The 24,847-nt window shown below is 50.9% G+C and overlaps 9 protein-coding genes across 9 annotated transcripts; 4 read left to right on the plus strand and 5 right to left on the minus strand.

Annotated features, from left to right (window-relative positions):
- Positions 1–1,023: 1,023 nt before the first annotated feature.
- Positions 1,024–1,512, minus strand: BKA67DRAFT_661371 (uncharacterized protein; the record flags this gene model as incomplete). The annotated part of the gene is made up of 2 exons (XM_046107799.1): positions 1,024–1,257; positions 1,438–1,512. The coding sequence occupies 2 exons, from the start codon at positions 1,510–1,512 to the stop codon at positions 1,024–1,026; spliced, it is 309 nt and encodes a 102-aa protein (XP_045954898.1).
- A 2,842-nt stretch (positions 1,513–4,354) lies between these two features.
- Positions 4,355–6,897, minus strand: BKA67DRAFT_538432 (uncharacterized protein; the record flags this gene model as incomplete). Its single annotated transcript, XM_046100461.1, has 4 exons — positions 4,355–4,358; positions 4,391–4,511; positions 4,568–6,518; positions 6,595–6,897. The coding sequence occupies 4 exons, from the start codon at positions 6,895–6,897 to the stop codon at positions 4,355–4,357; spliced, it is 2,379 nt and encodes a 792-aa protein (XP_045954899.1).
- Positions 6,898–7,352: 455 nt separating this feature from the next.
- BKA67DRAFT_574671 (putative C2H2 finger domain protein) lies at positions 7,353–9,300 on the plus strand. Its single transcript, XM_046103442.1, has 2 exons — positions 7,353–8,285; positions 8,366–9,300. The coding sequence occupies exons 1-2, from the start codon at positions 7,772–7,774 to the stop codon at positions 8,995–8,997; spliced, it is 1,146 nt and encodes a 381-aa protein (XP_045954900.1). The 5' UTR covers positions 7,353–7,771; the 3' UTR covers positions 8,998–9,300.
- On the minus strand, positions 9,238–10,568 carry BKA67DRAFT_362704 (uncharacterized protein). The gene is made up of 3 exons (XM_046096433.1): positions 10,237–10,568; positions 9,871–10,166; positions 9,238–9,768 (listed from the first exon to the last, which is right to left on the minus strand). Exons 2-3 carry the CDS (start codon positions 10,112–10,114, stop codon positions 9,479–9,481), a joined length of 534 nt encoding a protein of 177 aa, XP_045954901.1. The 5' UTR covers positions 10,115–10,166; positions 10,237–10,568; the 3' UTR covers positions 9,238–9,478.
- Positions 10,569–10,953: 385 nt separating this feature from the next.
- Positions 10,954–12,681, plus strand: BKA67DRAFT_594023 (cytosolic Fe-S cluster assembly factor nar-1; the record flags this gene model as incomplete). Its single annotated transcript, XM_046105007.1, has 1 exon — positions 10,954–12,681. The coding sequence occupies one exon, from the start codon at positions 10,954–10,956 to the stop codon at positions 12,679–12,681; it is 1,728 nt and encodes a 575-aa protein (XP_045954902.1).
- A 74-nt stretch (positions 12,682–12,755) lies between these two features.
- BKA67DRAFT_661376 (uncharacterized protein) lies at positions 12,756–13,727 on the minus strand (the record flags this gene model as incomplete). The annotated part of the gene is made up of 2 exons (XM_046107800.1): positions 12,756–13,509; positions 13,561–13,727. The coding sequence occupies 2 exons, from the start codon at positions 13,725–13,727 to the stop codon at positions 12,756–12,758; spliced, it is 921 nt and encodes a 306-aa protein (XP_045954903.1).
- Positions 13,728–14,067: 340 nt separating this feature from the next.
- BKA67DRAFT_574675 (uncharacterized protein) lies at positions 14,068–14,913 on the plus strand. The gene is made up of 3 exons (XM_046103443.1): positions 14,068–14,251; positions 14,305–14,535; positions 14,602–14,913. The coding sequence occupies exons 2-3, from the start codon at positions 14,352–14,354 to the stop codon at positions 14,745–14,747; spliced, it is 330 nt and encodes a 109-aa protein (XP_045954904.1). The 5' UTR covers positions 14,068–14,251; positions 14,305–14,351; the 3' UTR covers positions 14,748–14,913.
- A 666-nt stretch (positions 14,914–15,579) lies between these two features.
- On the minus strand, positions 15,580–16,137 carry BKA67DRAFT_538437 (uncharacterized protein; the record flags this gene model as incomplete). Its single annotated transcript, XM_046100462.1, has 1 exon — positions 15,580–16,137. One exon carries the CDS (start codon positions 16,135–16,137, stop codon positions 15,580–15,582), a length of 558 nt encoding a protein of 185 aa, XP_045954905.1.
- A 2,973-nt stretch (positions 16,138–19,110) lies between these two features.
- On the plus strand, positions 19,111–21,219 carry BKA67DRAFT_538438 (uncharacterized protein; the record flags this gene model as incomplete). The annotated part of the gene is made up of 1 exon (XM_046100463.1): positions 19,111–21,219. The coding sequence occupies one exon, from the start codon at positions 19,111–19,113 to the stop codon at positions 21,217–21,219; it is 2,109 nt and encodes a 702-aa protein (XP_045954906.1).
- Between the last annotated feature and the right edge of the window lie 3,628 nt (positions 21,220–24,847).

A 24,847-nucleotide genomic window follows, 5' to 3' on the forward strand; every position in this document is an offset into this window, starting at 1 on the left:
ATTTCTGGCATCGGTGACCATTTCTCGTGCATGGCAGGAATCGCGTAGAGTTGACCAAGCTGGTAGAAAGACAGGCGATAATGGTTATGAGTGGTCGGTTAGCGTGGGTTGCTTCCAGGGTGTAGTGAAGATGATTTCAAGACGCTGAGCAGCACTGAGCACGGGTGATGCGGGCCTGAGCTAGGGCGGCGATGCTGACTAACCCAGGTCGGACACCACCGCGCCGAGTTTCGTGGAAGAATACCGAAGTAGGCTGAGGCGCTAGAACCCAGGCCCAATCAGCCCTTGGACAATCGTAACATGTCAACTACAGAAGAGTACAAAAGGCCCTCTGCATGATGAGGCAGATCTCAGCCAGCTGGCAGGTGCGCCTTTGAGTGGCTTGTTTTTAAAAGTTCCTAGTCCTCCGTGTGTCGGTCCCGGAACTATTCCAAAAGGTCCTACGCAGGCGTGTTTCCCATGGGACATACGACACACAACAGCTACTTTCCGAGGTTGAGCACTCGTTAGATCACAACAAAGAGAGAATAAACCATTGTCAAGTCTTGATTGAGACATCTAAATTTGCCTGCAATACTCTGAGCGTGGGCCGGACGAAGCCCAATACATGACGTCAGAATCTCCTGTTGATTGCTAGAATTTCGGAGACGACTAGGTTAATGAATTCCGTGGAGAAACTCAGTCTCAGTCTTTCGACTGCACAGTGCATTATATTCGTAAAGTGCAGAGCAGGACCAACTGGGGCATCCAAGATTGTATTCTGTGCTGAAAGAGAGTAAAATCATGAAACCGTAGTGACTCCAAAAACTCAATGAAACCCGTGGTATGTCTGCTAATTCCTCCATCCCAATCATTCGTTCCAACTAACCCTCTGATGACAAACTCGCCATTCTTTTCGTCGCTTCAAAGCACTCGGTTTGATAACACTAGTGACATTTGGTATTCCGACAATCGCCCAGTCGCGCTGCGTGCGTAGTCCGACACTCGCAGGCCTGCATGATCCCTTGCTTTTATTCCGACGTCTTATAGGCACAATTCGCAGCAGTCGGCACAGCACTCGCAGCCTTCTTCCAAGCAGCAACAGCAGAGCAGAGATGCTATACAGGTGCCCAAGCATCCACCACCACAGGGGGCGCTCTTCTGCTTCTGTGGTGCCTCCTGCTGCTGGTAACCCATCGGAGGCTGGCCCATGGGAGGGCCCTGCTGGTAGTAGCCTCCTTGAGGGGGACCGTACTGTCCCGGAGGAGGTCCGTAAGCCTATGTTCAATTAGCACAATGCTCGGTTTTGTTTATATAATGTTCGTCTGTATGCGACAGGCCTAATTGATATAGGCTCAAGTTGAGATGGTCGCATTCGCTTGGCACGAATGTTATAGTGATCGCTTAATGACGGGACGGATCGTAGAGGCGAGGGATATGGGATCGAAGAAAACGTACGGGCTGAGGCTGTTGGGGGTAGCCACCGTAGCCGCCCTGAGGGGGGCCCTGCTGGTAGTATTGTTGCGAGGACATGTTTATTTCTTCCTTTGAAATGTATCTGAGCCGTATGTAATGTCAGCAGAGCGCAAAGACGAAAACGTGTATATTCAGCGATGCGACAGACAGCAAGAGGATGGCGCCCAGAGTGAGTAGGATTCGGGAAGAGCCAAGAGTTTTAGAGAACCAAGCAATTCATAGACTCCCACACCAATCAATTGGGGGTCGCCAAGCCGGGCCAGGCGGCAGTACGTACCAGAGACTAGGGAGATAGTATTTAAGCAATACGAAGAAGGGGAGCTGACTGTGTCGAAAGCACCACCCGTGTGATAAGAACAACGATGCAAATTTAAAAAGGGATATAGGTTGGCGAGGGGAGAAAAAGGCGGCGAAGAGGTTATGCAAAAGTCAAAAATCGTAAGACGGAACGCCAGTCAGAACACAGTCAGTGCAGCCAGATGCTTGTTCAAATGGGATCTACGAGTTTCAGCGGCGTGTGGAGGCCTTTCTGTCTAGACGGGCAAGATGGGCTTGTGCTGAGGAGCGGTCCCCTGGGAGTCCTCTCATGTATACGGATGAGCGAATAGGAATTCACCTTTCAAGGGAAGAAGCTTCTTTGGGGCGGTAGGATGATGCGTCTCAGTCTCCACACCATCCTAATTATCGATCTCAATCTTTTAGAGCTAGGAACCCTGGCAGCCTGGGGGGGGCTACGGCATATCTGGAGGACCGGCTGATGAGGATTAGATCAGATGGCTTTCGACTGCTGGCAGACTATTGACGAGACAGAGAACAAAAACGCAATGATTCTTGGTCGCTCTCGGTTGTCGTTTTCCACTAAGGGTGACCACGGATATCGCGATGCTAGACATGGCTGAGTTGCTGGGCTGTCTGCGAGGATGCGTCACCCACTACTGTACCTCTCACTGCCACCAAACTATCGCTGGGACGAGTCTAATTCGTTGGCCCCATTCTGCTGTCGACGCTGAACCAAAGACCGTCTGTAAAAGCTCTTTCGTCTCGATGCTTGGCGTAATTAGATTGCCGTACTGCCACTGCGAAGCAGCTACCCCAGGTTGTTACACAGTTACTCCTACGGGTTACACGTTCAAGTTCGTGGAGGGTCGTTCTTGAGTACCACCAATCCATCATCTGACCCAAAGTGACAGCTAGTAGTCTAGCCTCCAAAATTCAACCCCAAGCTTTGCCTGCTTTAGCTGCTCAAGCGTCAAGTCCGTCCCATGTGGCTGTTACGCATTTCAGGCGTGGGAAGAAAAGTTAGATCGGTTCAATGCTTGCCTTTACTACCCAAACTTCCCTCGCCTCGGATATACCCGATGTCGCTCTGGAGCTGAACAAAATGTCCAATGCGAATTTGCTTCTCACAATATGCGGCCCAGGTCTTGGCAACATGCCGACTTAACCGTTGACATGCAAAACCTGGATTCTCCTAAAACGCGTTTCTGCGCGACGCTTGCCATTGGTTGCGCGGAAACGCACATGCACAGCCAAGATTGCGGCGAATTTGCTGTCCAACAGAACCACAACTTTTTTGAGCAACTCAGCCACGGAACGTCGCAAGCGTAGGCGACTATCAATGACAGGGCGAATGCGATTTTGCGCAAATCATGGCATATCACAGAAGCATTACAATTGGCATTATCCAGGGATGTCGCCAATATCGAATCAAGGCGTGCTGGACATAGCATTCGAGCCACGGATATACATACCGTTTGTACTTGATACACGGTATCCACAACGCTGAATGGTCCTATCACATGATCATACTCCAGTATACTCTGCTACATGTCCTAACTAAAAGAAAGTATATCTCCGTGTAAGTCGGGCTACAATATACCACTCAGGAAGCTTTGCCAGATCGCCCATGCACTTCCTGTTTCTGAATCGATGTGTTCCGGGACGTAATGCTCTAGTGGTATATGAGTCAGCAACAACTACACCATTGACACTAATTCTCGTAAATCGATTCAGTAACGTCAACTCAACAACCTGACAAATACAACAAACAATGTTGAACCCTCAGCCCGTCACAATTTGTTATCGTCGACGTCGGTAGGCTTTCTACCCCTTCTTCTTGCCCCCCTTTCTTTTTCTTCTCCTTTTTTTTCTTTTTTTTTTCTTTTGGAAGAGTTCGCTCCTTGAGATTTGCAATTTACCAGGGGTGTAAACAAGTGATCGGGTCAAAGATGGAGAAACAGCCAAAGCTCTAGCGAACACCTGACTGCTTCGAGCCAGAAGGGCCGAGGTCTCTACCGTATAAAACTGCGTGACAAGGCTTAAGACCATGATTTGGGAAAAACTCTCGCAACGCCTTCCTTTTCATCGAGACACCCGCATCCCTCTTCACTTGATCGTCAACTGCAGTTTCTTTCTCATTTTGCCATGAAGTTGTGGGATCCCAAAGTGTGATTGGCATGCTTCGTTCGTCGAGGATATATGTGCCACGAACTGCCATTAGTTCCCGTTGTGTAAATACCCTTTTCCGTGCAAGTGTGCATGTGGAACTTCCACGATAGAATCGTGATATTTAAATGTTTCTCGCCTTCAGGCCCTGTCCAAATTCATAGATTTCTCCCACAATCAGGTTTGTTTTGCTCCATAGTCGATTATTACTTCAAAATGCTCGAAAACGATCTCGTAAGGAGTCTGCCCCAAGGTGTAAAATCTAGGTAGTTGTTCAAAGTTGAGCAAATAAAACATCCTTAAGAGAAACCCGGACAAAACGCTAAGCTTTATGAACAACTTATTCGCAAGGCAATAAATATATGCGCAATGCTCATTCTTTAAGGAACATCGTAGCAACTTTGAGATCAATATTCTATTTTGGCTTCATGTGCCCATTTTGGCTGTCCTTTTTCTACCTAGAGCAAAATAAAACAGAACAACAGCTTACTGGTCCAATTCCACATAGTTCGCTGGGAAGAGACCCGACGCGCCTTGGTAGTGGCCGAACCACCAATCATCGTCAGGGAACTCCAAGTTGGTAATTTTGGCTCCTTCGGGGAAGCTGAGCTCTGTGGACCAAATTAGTATATTGCCAATATGGATATTTATATTTTAGGGGACGTACCGTTGTCCTCGGCAGCCTCATAGTCGAAGCTGGCCGTGGCAATTGCGCCGCCACCGGCAGCTTGCTCGGGCTCGGGCTCGGGTTCAGCGGCAGCAGGGGGCGGCAGAGGGGGAGCGGGAGCAGCGGCTTGGGCGGAGTCATCGTCGTCGACGAGTTCGACGTAGTTCGATGGGAATAGACCGCTCTCACCAGCCGTGTTGGTACCCATCCACCAATCCTCGTCAACCATCTCGATGTTCGTAACGTACTCGCCTTCGCGGAGTTCGACCTCGTTGTCCTCGGCCTTCTCGTAATCATACTGGACCAGAGCACGCTTTCCACCGCTGGCAGCAGGTGCGTCAGCAACCTGCTCTTCACCGAACTGCTGCTCGGCAACGGCTTGTGATGCGGCTCGAGGATCGTAAGTCTCCTCTTCGTCGGGCAAGTCTTCCTCCCTGGGTAGCTCCTGAGCAATAGAACGAACAGGCAATGATCTCGGAGGCTCAGTAGCAGGCTCAATCTCAGGCTCGGGACCACGAGCAACAGGCTGTGCGACTCGAATAGGCTCAGGCTCCTCCTCCTCCTCCTCCTCTTCATCAGTTACAGGTGGTGGTCGAGGTGGCATTCCAGGAAGGGCGAACCCACCCGAGGGAGCATCGCTTGGACGGGTAGCAGGAGGTGGAGGCGGGGGTGCAGATTCTTCTTCATCGTCTTGATCGTCATGAGAAGCGATGGCGGCACCGATGCCTGCTCCAGCAGCAGCACCAGCTCCTGCTGCGACGCCGATAGGGGCTGCATCCTTGAAACGGTCCTTCAGAGAACTGACTCCTTGAGGTTTAGTCTCAGGTTCGGTATGGTCTTGGCTAGTTGCTGTGTCTCCGGTCTTCTGCCCAGGGATACCCCGACTATAACCTCCAGTCTGTACAGTTCCCCAGGACTTGCCAGCGTAACCACTTTGCCAACCTCCGCTCTTTTGTGCTTCTACGGGCGATGGAGCAGCAGGGCTTGAGACACTGGACGTAGAGCCGCCGCCGCCTTGAGCTGCCTTCTTCTCTGCCCATATCTGTGCAGGTGTCTTGCTGGCAGCGGCCTGGAACGATCGTCCTGCCGAGCCGACTTGGGGATTGACAGGAGCACCACCGGCCGGACCCAGCAGGCCAAAGCCACCAGGGTTCAGGGGCTTCGTGCCTGTGCCTCCGTACGAAGGTGCACCGCCAAACTTCTTGGCAACCTTGGGCTTCGGGAGTTCCGTGATTCGTTCGGACTGGTTGAAGGCCGCACTGCGTTCGGACAAGGACTTTGGCCGTTCCGATGTCTCTTCGGGCTCAGGCTCAGGCTCGTGCTCATGCTCGGCGGGCTTCTGGGCCTTGGCGCGAATGGCAGCAATATCCACTTTACCCACTGGTTCGTAGGCGCCCTTGACAGCAGCAGGCCTGTCATCCTGTTTCTCCTTGGCAGCCGCCCGGATAGCGTTGATGTCAACCTTGCCAATGGGCTGGTAAGCACCTCGGACTACGTCGGGACGGTCGTCTTGGTGGGTCGGGGCTTGGCTTCGCAGAGCATTGATGTCGACCTTTGTGGGCTTGTAGGCAGACTCGACCCTCTGGATCTCGCTGCGCGATACCTGCGGAGCGTCCTCGCCCCAGCCGTCGTCGTTGGTCTTCTGGCGCAAGTTGGCGTTTCGGGCAGCTATGATAGGGTTGAAGGAGATACTGGCGGTTGAGTTCGTGGTGGGGAAGACTGGCTTGGACTTGACAGGCGGGGGTGCACCTGAGGATTTGACGGGAGCACTGCCGCCTGCGGTGTATTTGGAGCCAGAAGCGTCGGCTACCTTCTGCAAAATGTTGGCGGGTTCGAGGTCGGTTTCTGAGCGGGCAGTGATTTGCACATGGTAGCCATGGAGAACTTTGGAAACGGCGTTGAGATGGCTGGTGAAGTAGCCTTTGGTCCGCTCGGGCACACCTCCACCGCACTGTTGGGTGGGCAGTTAGCTTGCCAAGGTAACGCAAACGCAACAAATGATGGCGGGGGGGTTCCAGTAAGCTTACCCAGGCAATGAGAGCATATTTAGGAAGACCGGAGTTGGGGTCCTTGATCTTGATGAATGCGAACTGAATGCGACCCTCGTTGAAGTCCTCGAGCAGTTCCTCGAGCTCGCCTTCGCCTGTGGACTGGACCTTCAGGACACTCTCCTTGTTGCCTGAATCCTGGAAGGCATTGGCGAGCGGAGCTTGTACGGAGAAGAGGGCCCAGGTTGCGAAGCTGGACGAGTTGGAGGTCGAGGCATTGATCACGCCCTGGTAGCTGGACTTGATCGAAGGCCCATTGATCGAGAGGTTGAGGGATGCCATGGTGGTGATGGGGGTTGTGGTGGTAGGAGTAGAGGAAGGCCCGGCTCCAGCTTGACCGATGTGAGGAAGTTCAGCCCAAAAGACCGCTGTTGCTGGTGTGAAGTGGGGGGTTACGTCAGGACCGTTACTGTTACTGACGTCGGCCGTGGTGCTTCGCTGCCACGTTCACATCCACGTTGACGTTTAATACTGATATGGGGCACGGACCACCTGAGGAGACGTGCACGATATAGTTGGCTGGATCATGCACTACGTACTGCATGGGCTAACGATCATATAATCTCGGATCACTAGGATATGAGACTAGGACAGCAGTATTGCCCACCCGAATAAACTCGGATAGCTTCGGGTGCTTGTGAGGAATACTCGGATATTTCCGAATAGCACACTTTTGTCGCGTGCAGGCGTGGTAAGTGACTGAGGCGGTGCTGGTGGTCGACTTGATGAATTGTGATGCTTGCTTGTTTTACTGTAGTATCTTGCGTTTTGGACTGACCACTCCACAGTCACGAACGGTGGTTTTTGCCCGCTACCCGTTGTCCAAAACACTGGTCAGCCTTGACCCAATAGCCCCACAACCTCGCCGATCGCCAGCGGCTGTCAGCTCTCCAGCAGTACAGAGTAGCGTAGCATTCCCCAAACCCCCAAACCCCCAAACTGCATTCGGAAAATCGACCCCCTTACGATAGAGATAGATAGCAGAAGGGCATACGGCGCAGCTTGCAGCACTTGCCATTGCTAGGTTTATTCTGTTGTCGCAGATCTGGCAGTCTTGTTGTAGTCTTCGGCAATCGGCGCCCCTGCTCAGCTCAACGAGGACCTCATCTCTTACATCCATCAATCGCCAAATCCCCTTTCATTCAGCACTATCAAGATGGTGCTGCTCTCAGAATCTTCGTCAGAGATAAGCTCTCTGTCGTCCGACTCGCCAGAGCCAGAAAACGAGTACGACTCCCCGGCCGTCGATGAGCCCGCTCTGCCCCCCTCCAAGCGCCAGAAGATTCGTGATGACTCGCGCGCCTCGTCCTCAGTACATGTCGACCCGGAGCCAGCAGAAACGGAACACGACCTGGAGCTAGACGGCGACATCTCTACCGACACGTCAGGCGACGTGCCCAACTCGCCCATCAACGCCAAGCTCGACGAGGAGGAGGCACAGGAGCAGGTGACGGTTTGCGCCTGGGACGGCTGCGACGCTGGCGACCAGGGCAATATGGACAGGCTCGTCGACCACATCCACGCCGACCACATCGAGAGCCGGCAGAAGAAGTACACATGCGAGTGGATTGGCTGTACGCGGAAGAGCATGCCGCATGCCAGCGGCTATGCCTTGAAGGCGCATATGCGCAGTCACACCCGCGAGAAGCCTTTTTATTGTTACTTGCCTGGTAAGTGAGACTGCTCCCCAATCGCGGTGGAGGGGCGTTGAGAAGGCCGGAAGAGAACCGGGAGCTGACATGGCCATCAGAATGTGACCGCGCCTTTACGAGATCAGACGCGCTAGCCAAGCACATGCGGACAGTCCACGAGACGGAGGCCCTTCGGCCCAGCGACCCGGTACCCAAATCACTGCAGCACGAACGGGCTGACAAGGCCAAGCAGAACAGCAGACTCAAGATCGTGCTCAAGAAGCCCGAGTCGCACCAGGACGATTCCATGGACGACGGTGCCGAAGGCGAGGAGCTCAGCGCAGACTTCTTCACACAGCTCACAGAACAGCACGGCTTCTCAGGCAAGGAGCTCCAGATCGGTCAGGCGGACATTGAGTCGCTATGGCGACTATGCGTCGCAAATGCAAAATGGGCCGGTGAAGAGGGCACCACCTTGCGTGAGCAGTGCAAGGAGCTGGAGGAGCTCTACCGACAGGAGTGGCTGGAGAAAGAGGTCTTGCTCGAACAAATAGAGAGTGTCGAGATCGACTGGTGGACCCGGCGCCATGCAGTCCTCAGCGGCGCCGCAGACATTCAGGTTAGCACTGCCGCAAAGCCCAGGGCCTCCGTACCTCGCGATGGTGATCCTGACGAAACCGACCCGGAGGACAACGATGTCGGCACCGAAACTGACTTGGCCAAGAGCACCGAAGTCGTTGCCGCGGACTAAGAATGTACCACCAGCCGGCGCGTAGCAGGATTGAAGAGTCATTTATTCCTTCATCAATAGGCAAAAGAGGATGGCCGCGTCTGATTCTGTAGCGAGGCACTTGCGTGTACTTCAGTAAATGAGCGTCTAATCGGAACTCAATGTCGCCAGGGAGTTTGAATTCAGGGGGCACAAGGCGTTTAGGGGAGGTTGGGCACGACCTCGAGTAAATTAGATACCAAAAGCCATGCTACAACATCAAGTAGCAATATTGCACGGGGCAGTCGTTCGGCCCCAGAGCTCAAACAAGTCATATATAATAGGTTAAAACCTCATGATCATATTGTGATGTTACACAAGGCTATAGTGCAGTACTAGTTCCGTTGTCTCTGAACCCGGACTACCTGTTTACGCTTTGAACACAAGCTGTGACGTTTCCAATCGGCGACTCTTTGGGGTTCGAAAATGATATCCTTCTTGTTTCTTGTTTTGTATCTTTTTTTCACAAGCCCTTCCTCGCCTTCCTCTTGTCGGCCTCGGCGTTGGGGAACGGCCACCCGCTCGTGCGCTTGTCCGCGCCGGTGCGTCTCGAGAGCCTCGGCTTCTCGCTGGCGAAGACCAAGGTCAGGGTGCCGAACGCCGCCAGGGCGACGCTGCCGACGAACCCCAGCAGGTAGCCCGTCTGCGACGTCCCGTTGTACCTGGCCCAGCAGTAGAAGGCGGCGGCGCCGTGGTGCAGCGTCGTGATCAGCAGCACCGCCGAGGCGTAGGGCGACATGCCTTCGGTCGTCGCTACAGAGAAGAGAAAGGGCATGTGTTAGTAATTGGTGTGGTATTTTTCATGAGTAACAGAAGAGAGGGGGTGGGGGTAGAAAGAGGGCGGAGAAAGCTTACTCTCGACCATGCTGGTCAATGGCAGCGCGCCCGTCAGCACGACCGTGGCGGCCCCGAGTGCCAGCAACGCGATGCCCAGGGAGCGGGCAAAGTAGTTGTCGACGTCGCTGAGCGGGCGCACGCCCACCGTCTCGCTGTCAATGGCGAGCAGGCCATTGATCGCCTGCGGCCAGATGATCAGTGGAATCCCCTGGAGGGCATTCCAGCCGAGGCTCGAGAAGCTGTATGCTGATACGCTATCCATGGTGTGTGTGTGTATATGTGTGTATGTGGTTGGGTGAGAGGTCACTGGATGACTTATAATGTGATTTCTGGTGTCAGCGTTCTGAGAGCCGCGTGTTTCTTTCACGGTGGACGTAGGAATACTGGACTAAATACGCAAATAGGATGCTGCCGAGTCTGGGCGATCAGCATACATATGTTATATCTGGCTCGCTTTCCTGTCGCTTATATTAGCTGGCAACAAGGTTCCGCAGCTACCTCAGGTTAGGAGCTTCACTGGAGGCTCATCATGACAGTACCAAGTACCCGGCAGCCCGGCACATGCTTGCGCTAGATCTACGTCATTGGGCTGACAGGCTGAGTGACGGGGTGGATTAGCTGATTGGTTACTGAGCCGCAGCTAAACGCAGCGGTTGTTGGCGTCGGGCGCTGTGTCTCCTGCTCTTTGGACCCCCATTATCATTTCAGGACCCCGCGGTCGCCACAGCTAGCTAGCCGGTGCAAGTGGGCGGGCGCCCGATTTCGCAAGCCCAAAAATTCGCCTTGTATTTCAAAGCAAACGCAACAGCGATTCGCGACAGGAGAGTGCATTTCCGCTGCATATGACTGGACCGTTCATATTTGCTCACGGTACCTTTTTTTGTATTCACTTATCAGCTGGCCGAGAGAGCAATTCTTCTTGATTGCATGTCTAAAGATTGCTTGTAAACCCCATTCCCCGCGCTTAATTCGAATCCAACTTCCCAAGTGAATAAACCTCTCCACGATTTCGAGGGCGGCGAATATTCTTCAAGTGTTCCGCGCCGGCGGTGCCAAGTATCAAAATTCCTGCTTGTCGTCGTTGCATACCAAGCCGTCGCAATGTCCGCAATCCTCTCAGCCGACGATCTGAACGACTTCATCTCTCCTGGTGTGGCTTGCATCAAGCCCGTCGAAACCTTGCCTGCCCCGCCCCCACCAACGGACGAACCCCTCGAACATGAGGTGATACTCGATGGCGGCGCTGGCAGTCAGCAGGCCCCTGCCAATGCGAATGCGCCAGCGCAAATATCCCTCACAGATTGTCTCGCGTGTTCGGGTTGCGTGACATCAGCAGAGGCGGTATTGGTCAGTCTACAGAGCCACAGTGAAGTCTTGAGCCTTCTCGACGCCGCGCCCGGACTGCAAGTACGACAAGATGCGAACGGTAGCTGGACCGTTGATGGTCTCGAGAACCCCGATGCCAAGTTGTTTGTTGCCAGCGTCAGTCCACAGTCGAGGGCCAGTCTAGCTGCGGCGGTAGGAGGCCGATTGGGTGAACAAGCAGCCGGCAACATGATTGCACAACTCCTGGGCGGAGACTCCGGTCTAAGAGCGGGAGGGAAATATAACAATGGGTTTACCTGGGTAGTGGACACAAACACTGCACGAGAAGCCTGCCTGGTCCTCGGCGCAGAAGAGGTGCTTGGCGACGCAGTGGGTAACGGTAAGGCTATCAAGCCCATCATCACAGCGAGCTGCCCCGGCTGGGTATGTTATGCCGAGAAGACACACCCTCACGTATTGCCGCACTTGTCCAGGGTCAAGTCGCCTCAAGCGCTCATGGGTACGTTGCTCAAGACAACTCTGAGCCGCCTTCTTGGCATCTCCCCAGATCGGATATGGCATTTGGCAGTAATGCCTTGCTTCGACAAGAAGCTAGAGGCAAGCCGAGAGGAATTGACCGATGCCGTATGGGCAGGTGACGGAAAGCCCGGAAGGGGTGTACGAGATGTGGATTGCGTCATCACCAGCAAAGAGATCCTCATGCTAACCGAGTCGAGAGCCATGAACTTCTTTGACCTGTCTCAAGGGCCGCTCTCGCCATCTCACGTTTCCTCTTTCCCCGATCTGGCTGTTCAAAAGTTCTTGTTTCCGCTACGGAGGAAGCAACAACGTGAACCCGCAGCTGGGACCTCTGGCGGTAACTTATACTACGCTCTTCAGTACGTTTCGGCTCAGCATCCCGGCTCAAGGATAGAAACAATTCGAGGCAGAAATGCAGACGTCGTCGAATATAGCGTCGTTTCGTCAGAGGGCAGGTCAATATTCAAAGCTGCCAGATTCTACGGCTTCCGTAACATACAAAATCTCGTCCGCAAGTTGAAGCCGGCGCGGCCATCACGCATGCCAGGGGGTAAACCTCTTGGTGGCTCCCGTAAGCTGGAGTACCAGTATGTTGAGGTGATGGCGTGTCCTGGTGGATGCACCAATGGTGGTGGACAAGTCAAAGTCGACGATGCCGTTGTGGTCGAGAGAAAGGGCATCGGAGCGAAACCCGGTCCTCAGGAACAGAAAGATTGGTTGGCTGAGGTTGATGAGGCCTATTTTTCGGCCGAGGAATCGGAGTTTGAGCCTGATGGTGGTGATTTGGCAGATGACACTGTTGGCGGTATTTCTCTATCATACATTCGAGATACCCTAACGCATTGGTCTAGCATAACTGGTATAGACATAGATAGATTGGCGATGACGACCTATCGGGAGGTCATCAGTGACGTTGGGAAGAATAAGCCTAGTGACACAGAGAGGGTAGTTCAACTGGCAGGAAAGATAGGAGGCGGTTGGTGATGAACTCCCACCTAGACCTTTCCTGGGATTCTCAGACCATACTGGGATAATATAATATGCTTGATACGATGGCATCAACTCTCCCTTGCGCCTCTCTTGACAAAGCCGAACCCCCCACGCCCACTCCCGTCAGGGCCACGTGGTGCTCGGATGACTTGCTCATCGTTTCGTGGTGTGGATCGGCCAGGTGTGGATGGAGCACTTCTTTTTTCGAAGCTGAATCCAGGTTTGGAAGAAAAGTCGGGGTCGTAGAGCTGCTTCTCCCGGACCTCGTCCCGCAAACTCGCGCCTCCTTGGTGAATGTTCTGACTGGGCTTCTGGAGGCTTGCACCACCTTGGTGGGTGTTCTCCTTGAGCCTTTGGTAATCCCCCGACTCCCCACGGTCGTGGGGACGGCTGTTGCGGTCGCCACCCCTATGGCCCCCGCGACCTCGGCCTCTACCTCGTCGCTCACCGCCAGGCCGGGGCGGCGTCGTTGTCCCAGGCGTTGAGGTTCCCGAGTTCCGCCCACTGCCTGGCTTCGAGTTGCCGCTGGCCGCACCGCTGTCGCCAAAGATCTTGGCTCTGGCTTCATCGTACCGCCTCTGCCTCTCTTCGCGCTCGCGCTGCTGTCGCGCGCGGATCTCCTCTATTGTCTCCTGGGGCTTCTTGTCCTCGTCGTCGCTGTCATCTAACGTCATGCTGGCCATTCCGCCCGTGACAGGATTTCGCTTGGCGAGCACGGGCTTGCGAGACAAAAGGGTCATGGGCGCCTTGAATTGTTGTGCCAGAGGCGGGGCAGGCTGTTGGGAGAGGTACTGAAGTGGAGCGCCGTTATCTGGTTCCTCGCTTGTTTATTGTTAGAGTGATGGTACTCGAAGGTATGCTAGAGGGGCTTACGCGGCCTGCCATATCTTCCTGTTCAGCTCGGCGTGTCGTGCAATACGTTCTTTCTTGCTCAGGGGCGCCGGGGCTGGTTCTGGAGCTGGTGGTTCTGTGGCGGCCCTGTCTGCTTGGGCCTCCCAGTCGTCCTCCCAGGCGTCTGGAACAGCAATTGTCTTAACCATTTTGTATGACCACGGGGGTTTGTGTATGATCGAAATCCTCTGATTTAAACGGCTGTAGCATAAAACTATTATGTCGTTCTATTTCGCGGAGGGGAATCGCAGATGTCGAAAGAGTGAGTGAGAAAGAGGGCAATGGGATGTTGCGAAGAGTGATCGCATCGGGAAATAACCTTCGGCCCTGTGGTCTGGGGCTCTTGCGCTAAGGCTTGAGCCAAGGAGTGCTGGGCCGCTGCTGGCCAATAGCACAGTCAGACAGCGCTTGTGGGGATGGCGGGGGCCCTCCACCCGATCATTGGGCATGCATTGCGGCTTCAGTGGTGTCGTCCAGCATTCAAACGTCCATCCACGCATTAGTATATGCTCCTTTTATCTATTTGTTAAGCAGACGGAGCGGCCCCAATAACCCCAGAGTTCACAATATTTAGTAGGAGATCTCGAAATACTTATTGGACATTGAATCAAACCCAGTGCATTCCAATTTGGGCCTGTCGCAAGCGTGACGCCATTGTCAAGCTTTTGCTGATGTAGGTTATATCGTGTACTCTGCGTCTAGCCCCCAGCTGATTTCAAATCGCAGTACCGTACTTCGTTCGAGGCTGTAATCAGATTTCAAAGTCAGGTTCTATGGCTAGTTCTGCAGGAGCTCGAGCCCCGGGTCTTCACACGCCTACTCAATCTTTCAGTGGCTCGCCAGCTGAGACAATGACTCCCGGTCCCTCCCTCAACATTTCCGGCGACAAGATGCCCAAGTTCAAGGAGGAAGCTGATCATTTCAAGCAACGTCTCTCAGACCAGAGGTTCAACATGAGTAGGCCATCCCTTTCATAGAGGCAAACATTCGTCCTTAGTTTGCTTAGCTAAAGCCTTCGAATAGGAGACTATCCGGACCCGCTGCTTCCTCGGGACATTGCTCGCGAGCGTCATGTGCCTCAAGGGTACACAGCTGAAAAAGAAAAGCACCTTTTGGATGCGATTGCAAGGGTCAAGGCTGGCGAGAGTTTGAAACAGGCAGAACGTTAGCCTGAGAGGTGATGAAGTTCTGTACGTTGGTAACGAGATACAAGTTTGGTCATTCAGACGAAGGAGGTGGATAGATATCTTGATAAGTGTCCGTTCATAGTCGTAGCAATTGTTTTACTATGTATTTCAACAGAAATGGCCGCAATATATATTCTATTAAGAGTAAGCGAAGTGGTGTGCATCAAGTCTAATTTATTTCTTGGACATTGCATGAAACGGTCGTGCCAATCCTACAGCGGCCTACGTATCCCAAGGATCGATACGTTGTTTCGTCCACGATGGTTCTGGTGGTATATGAATAATTTTATGGGAAAACTGGACAGGTTTTGTGGCCCACAGCTCGTATCTCCAAAGTTCACATAGCCACGGGCAGCAAACATCCACCCGGTCGATGCTCATTTATACCAGGAATTTGTCTACATCTTCACGATGATGACATTGATCATCTGGGATATACGTACGTCTTTATACGTCTGTCTACTCATCTCTAGCTAACTGTCTCATATGTAACAGTGCACAATCATATGGGCTTCGCAAATCAGACAGACAGGACATACACAATAATTGAAGAATCAACTTTATCCAAGCCGATGTTGACATGACTTGGGGCAGACCTATCTTGCGAATTGGCTAAAAAGCTCACCCAGTTTTGTCTAAAGGAAGTTCTATTTTTTCGAGAACCAATCATAATGAGGCAACTATCCTTGGCTTTATAGATATCATTTAGCCCATTTCCGTCTGTCAAACCTATGTGCCATAATCCTAGAAGGAACAAGCGATCTTGAAGTTACCATGATACTAACGGCAAGCTAGATCCATGTGAAATTCTCTCTCACACGATGTAGATCTCGACACCGTGCTCTCCGTCGGTTCCCAGGTCTTTATCTTCAGCCATTTCCCGCAAAGCCTCCATCTGACTTGCTTTGACACCCTGGATACGTAGCCCTCTGTCATTGCCCGGCACCAGTGATACCATCGAGGTCTCCTCGGCACCCTGGCCCCTCAGGTAGCCCGTGGCTACCTTGATGATGGCGACGCATGAGGCCGGCGCGTTGGGGATGTCGATGAAATCTTTGCCTGGCTTCCCGATTTCGATCCGAAGGGGTTCATCACCGTGCACCACGTCGTCGAGACAGATCCCCACTGCGCCTTTTGCAAGTTCAAAATATTCTTCAATAGCTTTGGGGTTTGCGATGATTCCGTCCGGGTCCAATATACCGCTGTTGCGGCCGAAGTGTGCAACTTGCATGATGGTGGTTGTGAGTTTCGAAATCAGAAAGGAGTGCCCTCCAGGGTTGCCAGGCGGTGTGAGTTGTCCGGGGCCGGGGGCCATGACGCCGGTACTGCTGAGAAGCAGTAGGCTGCTAACTGCACGAAGAATGCTACGCATGTTGATATATGGTGCAGAATATGCCAAGACCTGATGTGGTACAGGAAGATGCTGTTTTGTTTGGTCTGTGTAGTTTCGGACAGAAGTCGAGTGGTGGTCAAAACCGGGAAAATTCAGTTATAGCTTATCTGAGTAGTAGTGATGCAACGAAAGTTAAGTGGTGGTGGAAGCAAGAAAACAGCAATCATGGCTTATATGAGTAGTAATGACACAATGGAGATAGTTAACTGGGGAAGTTGCGAGCCTCGCAAAGTTTTTCTACAGCCAAACATGAGAGGGTTTGTGTTAGATAGTTTTTTTTCAATGCATAAAGTCTGCACATAACCCCCGAGAGAATTAGCAAACAGATAGACTCGGACTAGGTTTGGACCAGTCTCACAGCTCTTATGGTAGTAATAATTTAAGTGGTTCACTCTTGCCATGTCAATTATTATGACTTGACCTTTTCAACTCCATGACTCTTGGGTCTTATCAAAATATTGTGTGAGCAGCCCACCATAATTTATTTGTACCTCAATTTCTCATGTGTGAAGTTTTACCCACAACATCCGGATGCTTTTAAGTTTGTACAGGAAACTGGAAGCAAACCCAAGGAAGACGTTCTGAAGCAGCTGGGTGTGTTTCTACTGCTGATTTAAAATAAGTAAAGATTCTGGACTCCTACAAGGTCTCTAATTTTTGCTGAGAGCACCATACGTACGTAGAGTCGACTTTTCAAGTGTATATTTCATCTTTATATCTCAAGTTGACAGACACAAAGGACCCAAGACGCTGTGCAGTTGTGTGAGTGAAACACAAGTTAGATTAAGTGATCGATTTCAAAATCAAAGGCGGCAATGGGTCACACTAAATGCCCCCATCTCTATGAGTGACATTGGACAATATACAGGGAGTGCTCTGCCATGTAGCTACCGTTCATCATAGCCCTGTAGATAACGGAAGGTTGACAAAGGACTTCCATGACGAGAACTGGACAAGGGATATGATGATGCAACACTCAACATTTCCATGACCTACGGGGCTGAGGAATAGACGGTCCACGCTGTAAGTGCTAAGAGAAAAATAGAGATAGAGATAATAAATAAATAAAGAAGAAAGAGCAAACGGTTTAGAACCTGTGGAAAGCTAAAGAAGGGAGAGGGTGTGTCCCTGCGGGAGTGTGAACCCTGCTGATCTTCCTGCAATTCAATATTCTCTTTTATAAACGGAAAGCGAGCAATTAGAGCCATTTTAATTGACCTGACATCATTTTGAGCAATTAATCTGAAGCCTCGATACTGAGGTAAGAAGGTACCGTCCGCGGATGAACATTACCTAGTGCCAAATACGTACCAACGTCTACGGTGCGGGAACGACCAAACCTGCGCATAATCCACTGCCATCGTCCAGCGCCATTGATTGCTTGAGGTCAGCGTTGGTAATACACCTTAGGAGGCCGTCACCCTATATGCTCATTAGAATTGTTATAAATGAAACTGAGTCTCTCATGTATACATCGGGACTCCGAAGAGCAGAGAAGGGAGGGGATGAATGAAGGGAAGGAAATGATGAATAGGGCGGGCGGATGGAGAGGGCCAAAGCACGCTCTACGCGCCCATACTAATTATGAGTGTTCATTGTGGCCATCACACCCAAACGTTAACTTTCACTCAAGGCTGTGGCATCTGAAAACACGGCAGAGGGTGTTTATCAAGTTTTTCTTTTGGAAGGAACGCATCTGCGACGGTGTTGTGGGAAGTTAGGTAGGTGGGCTGCACGTGAGATGTGACAGGCGGGCGGATCTCCAAAATTCACATGACCGTCAGGGAAACGCTGCCTGGAGGGCGAGAAATACCTCTCACGTTGACTACTACGATACTTATGAGATTTGATGACTAAGTAGAATAATGAGGTGTAGTTGTTCTCGATATTAAGCAAATATCCACGGGCACCTTATAGTCCGGAGCCTAAAGACGAACCTTACATAGTTGTATGGTACTAATAAATGTACATGCCGCTTCTTGTTAATACCAATGCATGAAATCTTGATTTGTACAAATTCAGCTATCTAGCTTTCCAGCCATATGAAAGGTGACAAGTTGCTTTAACGCTACCACATTTTTCTAAGTGTTATACCCCGTGTTGCCATGCTAATCAACGTGCAGACTTCGGACTATGGGTACCGTGGCAGCTCATGAATTAACAACATAATGCCAATGAAAGGATTTATCTGCTTTGTATGAATTGATAGCGTTCAAGACGTTTCACTGCTACTGCGAAGGGGCTCTTCCGACGGTTGCGGGTATATTGGAATCAACATGTATAGAGAGAGTATCTCACTGCGGTGGAAACGGAAAGAATAACGAAGGAGAATGGTCAACCTTAGGGCTCAACGGAGCATATTAGAACTTTAATAATCACATCACATCAGACCTCAAAGAAAACCAGGTTTTGAAGCATACGTGAATCCTCGCCAGTCTGGTTCATGACCAATTAAGTTTTACAAGTAAGGTATTTCCGATTGTGCCTCATGTATACAATTTCAATTTCAGTTCCAATTTTCATTTAGCTTCACACACAAATATGGTCAATATGTAATCTGAGAAAACATCCTAGGCGAAATCAATGCAGCAGCTGGAGCGAGGAAGCTGAATAGAAGTTCCACCAGCAGAATTCCGAAATTGGGTTGAAGAGGGCTGGAAAAAGATGGAAGAAATGTGCAGAAAGAATGAACTCAACATTCTCAATCAGCGAATAACCCAACAATCCAACAATCAATCACACAATATTTGAACCAAATTTTTAGTTCCAAATTTCCCATTTCCTTCTACACAGCAACAAAAATTCCCAGAACTGAGTGAGCAACTATTCTTGCATTCACACAACAACACCACTTCCCAATTACAACTTCACATTCCACACATGTCCACACACCAACACGTCCACACATTTACCTTCGCACATCCATACATCCGTACTTAAAACAACTTCATCATGTCTTCGGTCTCAGTTCCCAAGACCCCCGCCAAGGCCAGGGCCACGGCTAATGGCACTCTTCAATGTGCCACTCCACCTTCTACTGGCCGCAAGGGACTGCCGAAGATTGTAACTTTGAAGTACAATCCTCAGCGAATGGGCACCTTCCGTTGTAACATCCGCAACACCATCCAGCATCGCCGCCTTGATTATCACAGACTCAATAAGATCCTCAAGCATCCCAACGCCCCTGTGGAGGCAACTGCTGTTGCTATTAATCCATTCTACCGTGGCGAGAAGCTTGATGGGAGCTACTACACCTGGCTTCTGGACTATTTCGATGGTGATATGCCTGATATCATCCGTCGAATCAACAAATTTCGTGGCTTCCCTCAGATGGACGATGCTTCTTTCAACCCTGGCAGCGCCGAAGAGTGGCAAGCACGTTATCGAACTGAGCATTATCAAAAAGAAATGCAGCGATACATGCCTTATTTGGAGGCATACTGGAACGAGTGTGGTGACAACTTTGAGGCACATGTCGAGTTTTTGGACAGCTTTCACGTACTCTCTGACGTGTCCACAGGCCGCCTCGAGATTCTCCATGGTCACGAGGACAAGCATATCACTGGGCCCGCTGCCAAGTCGGCTCACACATTGTCTAACCCCCCTTGCTTCACTTGTGCATCTAGCTGGAATGAAGAAAAGGACTACTTCATTCGAGATATTCAGAGAAATATCGACGACCATAGATACTCTACAATAGCCTTCATGTCAACCATCGACAAGCATTCGTATGGAGGCAATCTCCCTACAGGACAATCTGTCGAGCAATCCGCTGCTTCTGGTTTGTTCGTCTCACCTTACAGTCACAGGTTGGAGAATGAATCGCCTGGTCTCTTGTGGACTAACCGACCGAACGACAACGGGACTGAAGAACTTGCACAGATGGCTCTCAACATGAAGACTCCAGCTATGGCTGTCATTATGGAGCCCCCGGCTACGGCTCCCTTGGACTCCACCTCAAAGGCTCCTTCGATTCCGAGTGCCATGCAGTATCACAGCCCTGCTGGAGACCTGATTACTACGCATCCAACATCTATCCCCGACAGCCAGGATTACGCACAGATCAAGACTAGGTCCGACATTCAGACTCTTGCGGTCGCCAATGGCTTCGTTCCAAGTCCTCGCAATGATATAGGTCTGCTACCTGGCCGCATCTATGCCGAAGAAGGCGGCCCTTTCCCCATGGGCGCCTTGCGATATGTGTCACAGCCCGATCCTTTCTTTAATCACATATTGCGATCACCCTCGATTTTAGGTCCTGTGACCCCCTTGGGCGAAGCTGGGACAGCTGCCGCCGCCCAAATCAATGAAATACTTACATCGTCATTACATAATGCGCCAATGCCTCAATATCACGACGAGGATGTGTCTATCAAACGTGATCAGCCTTTCAGCCCGATGGTTGACGCCAACGTCAAGGATCGACCACCAACGCCTCATCCCTTCTCAAACGCCAACAAGCGAAAACGGGCCGTTGAAACCATGCCCTTGACACCTGGCCTCACTTCAGCCAAGCGACGTAGAGGTAACAATGCCAGCAAGTCTACCCGTAACACTCGTGGGAAATGCAAGAGTAAGAGTAGCCGAAAGGGCAAGAAGAATGAGTCTGATGAGGACTTCGAGTTTGAGGGCGACGACCTCAACGACGAGGAGATGAAGATTGAAAAATATCTGCCGTCAAACCTTCGCCCGGCTGGGACTCGCCGCCCCCGTCCTACCCAGGGTTCCGCCAACACTACCCCGACTGTCGCCACTTTCTCTCAGGGCGAGGTCGCCGCCACATCCGTTCGACTCGAGACCAATGTCACACACACCCAGTCTCAGACCCTGGGCGCACCAGCTCAACGTATGGACAAGGACGAAGACAACTCCAGTGACCTGGCCTCTCTTCCCTCGTTCTACAACCCCAAGTCCTGCTTCGAGCAAGACGACGAAGAAGAGGTCGACGCTGCTGCCCCCGGCACCTACGCTGACGTTGACATGATGGATGGCGATCATGAAGAGGGCTACGACGCTGACCATAGGGAGGACTCACCTCGAGTTGGCGGTGGCTTGGCTTAGTATACCCCCTTCCGTTGGATGAAGAGCATGCGCCAATGATTCGAAGGGCATGGTTGTTTCCAGCATTCTCGATGGTTTCTCTGATTTGATACCATCACCGGCGGCTGTTCATCCACCCTAGGGAAGGTTTTCAATGTGGCATTTGTTGGAGTTCATGCTTTTTTTTTCTTCTTCTCTACCTTTCTTTTTTTCTTTTTTCTTCTTTTCTTCTTTTTTTTTTCCTTTTTTTCTTTTTTTTCGAGCTTTGAAGCATTTGAGGCTCTGACTGAGCTTCACACGACTTCTGTGAAGATTTTTGGAGCTTGTTTCGAGATACCCCCTTCGCAAGCATTAGCACAGCTCAGGATACGAGCCTTTTGGTTGCACAACATGGCATAACAGAAATTGTACTGTACTGGATCAGAATGAGCAAATGAGGCTCATGTACAATTTTATGTGAGAGAGAGAGATACCCGAGGTCTGTAGTTCGCTGTATCAATGACAAAGGAGATTGAACTTAACGCCTGGCGCTTGAGACTTCACACAGCTAACAACACAAGCGAATCGCGAGCCTTAAAACGCTTTCCGGAACATCATCCGCACTACTGTTCATTCTCATTCGTGTGTTTCTTTCCATTGTCTCGATTCCCGAAAGTAAAAGAAGCATGCTCAGCTTGATTTGTTACAGTGACAGCGGCTGTGAGCCCTTGGATAGGAACATTTCCCTCGAAAATTCTAATAGATTCACAGTAGTGCCTTTCGTACAATAGCTTTCCGTCATGGGCTGCAGAGGCGGCAATATCTCCATTTTGTTCAATTGGTTTACGGCAAGACATGTGCATGATTGTGGCTTCTAATTGGAAACGCAGATAATTGCAGACTTTACCAACACGAGCATGTCTTTTCGCACCTATCTAATGAGCGCATATTTTGGGGGATTGCGCCTTGTTATCTAAAGTCACAAAAACATCGCGGATGACGACATCATCTACTTGGCGTCCAGATATCCGTCCGAAGTGCGAAGCGTAGAATGGAGATTCGGAGTCCGCCCAACCGACGGTGATCTCAGAGCTGCAGGAATAGGTGGATCATGAACGTCCACCCAGATAAGTCGGGCGCGGGCCGAGTTGCTATTCGGATCAAGTAACGGCAAATCAGTCAATCTGCCTCGGGCCCCTATTCTGGAACCCTTTACGGAATAACTCGCAAGCGATGTAGGTTCTGGGTAACGGTGACCGAGGCAGCGGAACTGATTGTGGTGGAGGAGGGGTCTATATATAAGTTTAAAGTCGACCGGCCTGTTTAGCCTTGGTGGAGGATTTGTGGACCAGAATATACTTGATGTCCGTGAATAAGACCGAGGCAAAGGAGTAACTTTGGTGTGCGCCAGGTGTTTGCTTTGACTACTTTGTGTAGTTGGGATCAATCGCTCCCCATGGCAGTTGAGCGGCAGTACGTGCAGAGTGAAACAGTTGACAGACCATTGGGGCTGTCTGATCGATTGATAGTGATATTGAACGCGGGTTTCGAGTAACACACCGCCTGTTGTACCTATGACGACACCAGCAATTTATTGTGCGTATCAAACGGCAACAGGCTTTGTATGCGACGTAGCACAATATCTGACATGGAGGCGGTGGGATCGAAATGCAGTGCAACTCCATGTGGAAGTTTTGCTTCGGTCGGCTGAGTGGGCTGCTGCATTGTGGCATTCATTGTAAGCTGACATTTCGGATCGAAAGTACTTCGATTGTTCATGACAAAACTGAGACGACATCCATGCCGTGTTTCGCGATCGATAAATGACATGCACTTGGGCGATTGTACATTACTGTCTCAAAATCCGGCTGGGTTTAGATGTTCTAAGGTTAGTCAGGGTTGGTAGAAACGAGTACTGAGGGTACGGTAGCTTGCGAATTACTGAGAGTAGTTCGCTGATTGGCGTGAAACGCTTTCACCTGCACTATGGACCAAGCAAGGTCGGTCGCTGTAATCGGGAAGTCTACCAAGTATGTAAGCACCGATGCAACTTGATCCGAGTGCCTCACCCACTGGAGCGTTGGTCAGTAATTGCATCGTGATTAATGTCTCAAAGTTGCCGACTGTAGCGAGAGCTAGGAAGCGGGCTAGATAAAGCTCGACTCAATAATCTGACGGATAGGCTAATGGGTAGTGCCAAGACATCACAGACACATGGAAAACGTCTAGAAAATACTTCATCTGCTCCCTACACAATGAGTTGCATTGGTGTGGTGTTATCGTGTATAACCGGCCCGAGTCTAATCTGAGACGAGTTTTGGTACTCTGTATTGCTGGAGCATTGTACCAGGGACATCGGTCCTTCAACCGTCTCTCTCTGTCATGTCATAAATCAGTGTTGCTGTATCACAAGCTTCTTTTTCATTTGGAAGTGATTCGCATTGGTCTATCACCTTTACATAGCCTTAAGACGTTCCGAGGAATCAGCTTGCAGCCTTGCAACTTACGGTGTCGGTAGACTGGGTCGATGTCGAATGTTTTGGGGAGGATTAGATGCTTACGACCAGGATTTCGCTGACCGCTCTGGTGCCCTAACTTGCCGAACCTCTGACATTGACACGAGCTTCAATCACATGCATATTCCAATTCTATCCCGTCCAGTCCCCAGTGCAACTTATCTTGAATGAGGTTGTCGTAGATGCTCAAGAAGTTGCGTCCTGTAATCTCAAGACTAGGTGATGCTGCTCTGTGCCCTGGCTACAGGGTCTGATGTCACGTTTCTGCTGCCGCCTCGCGTTCGTGGGCTATGGCCCTTAACTTATAAGCACCGTGTTCTGCTTGTACAAATGGCTAGGGATAGCTTGGGTAAAGTACAGGGTCCTCGATTTGATTTGGTGAACGATGTCAAACTAGCAACAGGCACTCCAGATTTGATAGTCGGAGGATGGACAACAATGGACAAGGGAGAGACTTAAGGAACCCAGGAAGTATCCAAGAGATCTTCGTTGTTCTAGACTGGCATATCCAAGTCAGACTGCATAGGAATCACGTAAGGTTCATTGTTATCGATACGACCCCACATCCACTTCTCCAATACTGAAGTGTCACGACGAACCTTCTACCTCTCCATCAGTTGCACATGCAATGCAGTGCAAGACATGGAACTCCTATTATTAGTATGCAGCAGACTTCCCGCGCCGTGTAAAATGGATTGTGTTTCTCGTTTTATTTCATTGAGTGCCACAGTTCAGCTGTGATAAGGACATTGCACAAGAACGCCTCTTGCATATATAGATTTAGCCCACTTATTTATTACTTGCAACACGGGCGACTGCTGTCACCAAACCCTCCCCCCCTGGGAATACGTACATACCTAGGTTAGGCATATGGTCGGAATTACCCACCAAGTAGATCTTACAACTGAGCTCACTCCTTAAAGGCAACCCATATATCTACATACAGCAGCAACGAGCTAAAAACACCAACAAACTTCAGGTCTCAATTCAAAAGGAAGCAGCAGATCCATCGAGGAGACCGGGGTTTTGCGGAGCGACGGAAGAAAGCAATCAAATAATCGCAGACTGTATGTAAACAAGACCTAGTGCACACAATGTCAAGGCTCCAACCTTTGTAGAGTTTTGTCAATCCTGGCCAGATACTTTCTTCCTTT

This window comes from Truncatella angustata (genome assembly GCF_020726525.1).
Source record: "Truncatella angustata strain MPI-SDFR-AT-0073 chromosome Unknown BKA67scaffold_7, whole genome shotgun sequence".
Classification (NCBI taxonomy): domain Eukaryota; kingdom Fungi; phylum Ascomycota; class Sordariomycetes; order Amphisphaeriales; family Sporocadaceae; genus Truncatella; species Truncatella angustata.

Bases quoted from the DNA above. Each gene is read 5' to 3' on its own strand.
- BKA67DRAFT_574671 (XM_046103442.1), top strand. From the start codon at position 7,772: ATGGTGCTGCTCTCAGAATCTTCGTCAGAGATAAGCTCTCTGTCGTCC. The intron at 8,286-8,365 runs GTAAGTGAGACT...CATGGCCATCAG, and splicing joins TTTTTATTGTTACTTGCCTG to AATGTGACCGCGCCTTTACG.
- BKA67DRAFT_362704 (XM_046096433.1), bottom strand. From the start codon at position 10,114: ATGGATAGCGTATCAGCATACAGCTTCTCGAGCCTCGGCTGGAATGCC. The intron at 9,769-9,870 runs GTAAGCTTTCTC...TCTTCTCTGTAG, and splicing joins ATTGACCAGCATGGTCGAGA to CGACGACCGAAGGCATGTCG.
- BKA67DRAFT_574675 (XM_046103443.1), top strand. From the start codon at position 14,352: ATGGCTAGTTCTGCAGGAGCTCGAGCCCCGGGTCTTCACACGCCTACT. The intron at 14,536-14,601 runs GTAGGCCATCCC...GCCTTCGAATAG, and splicing joins AGACCAGAGGTTCAACATGA to GAGACTATCCGGACCCGCTG.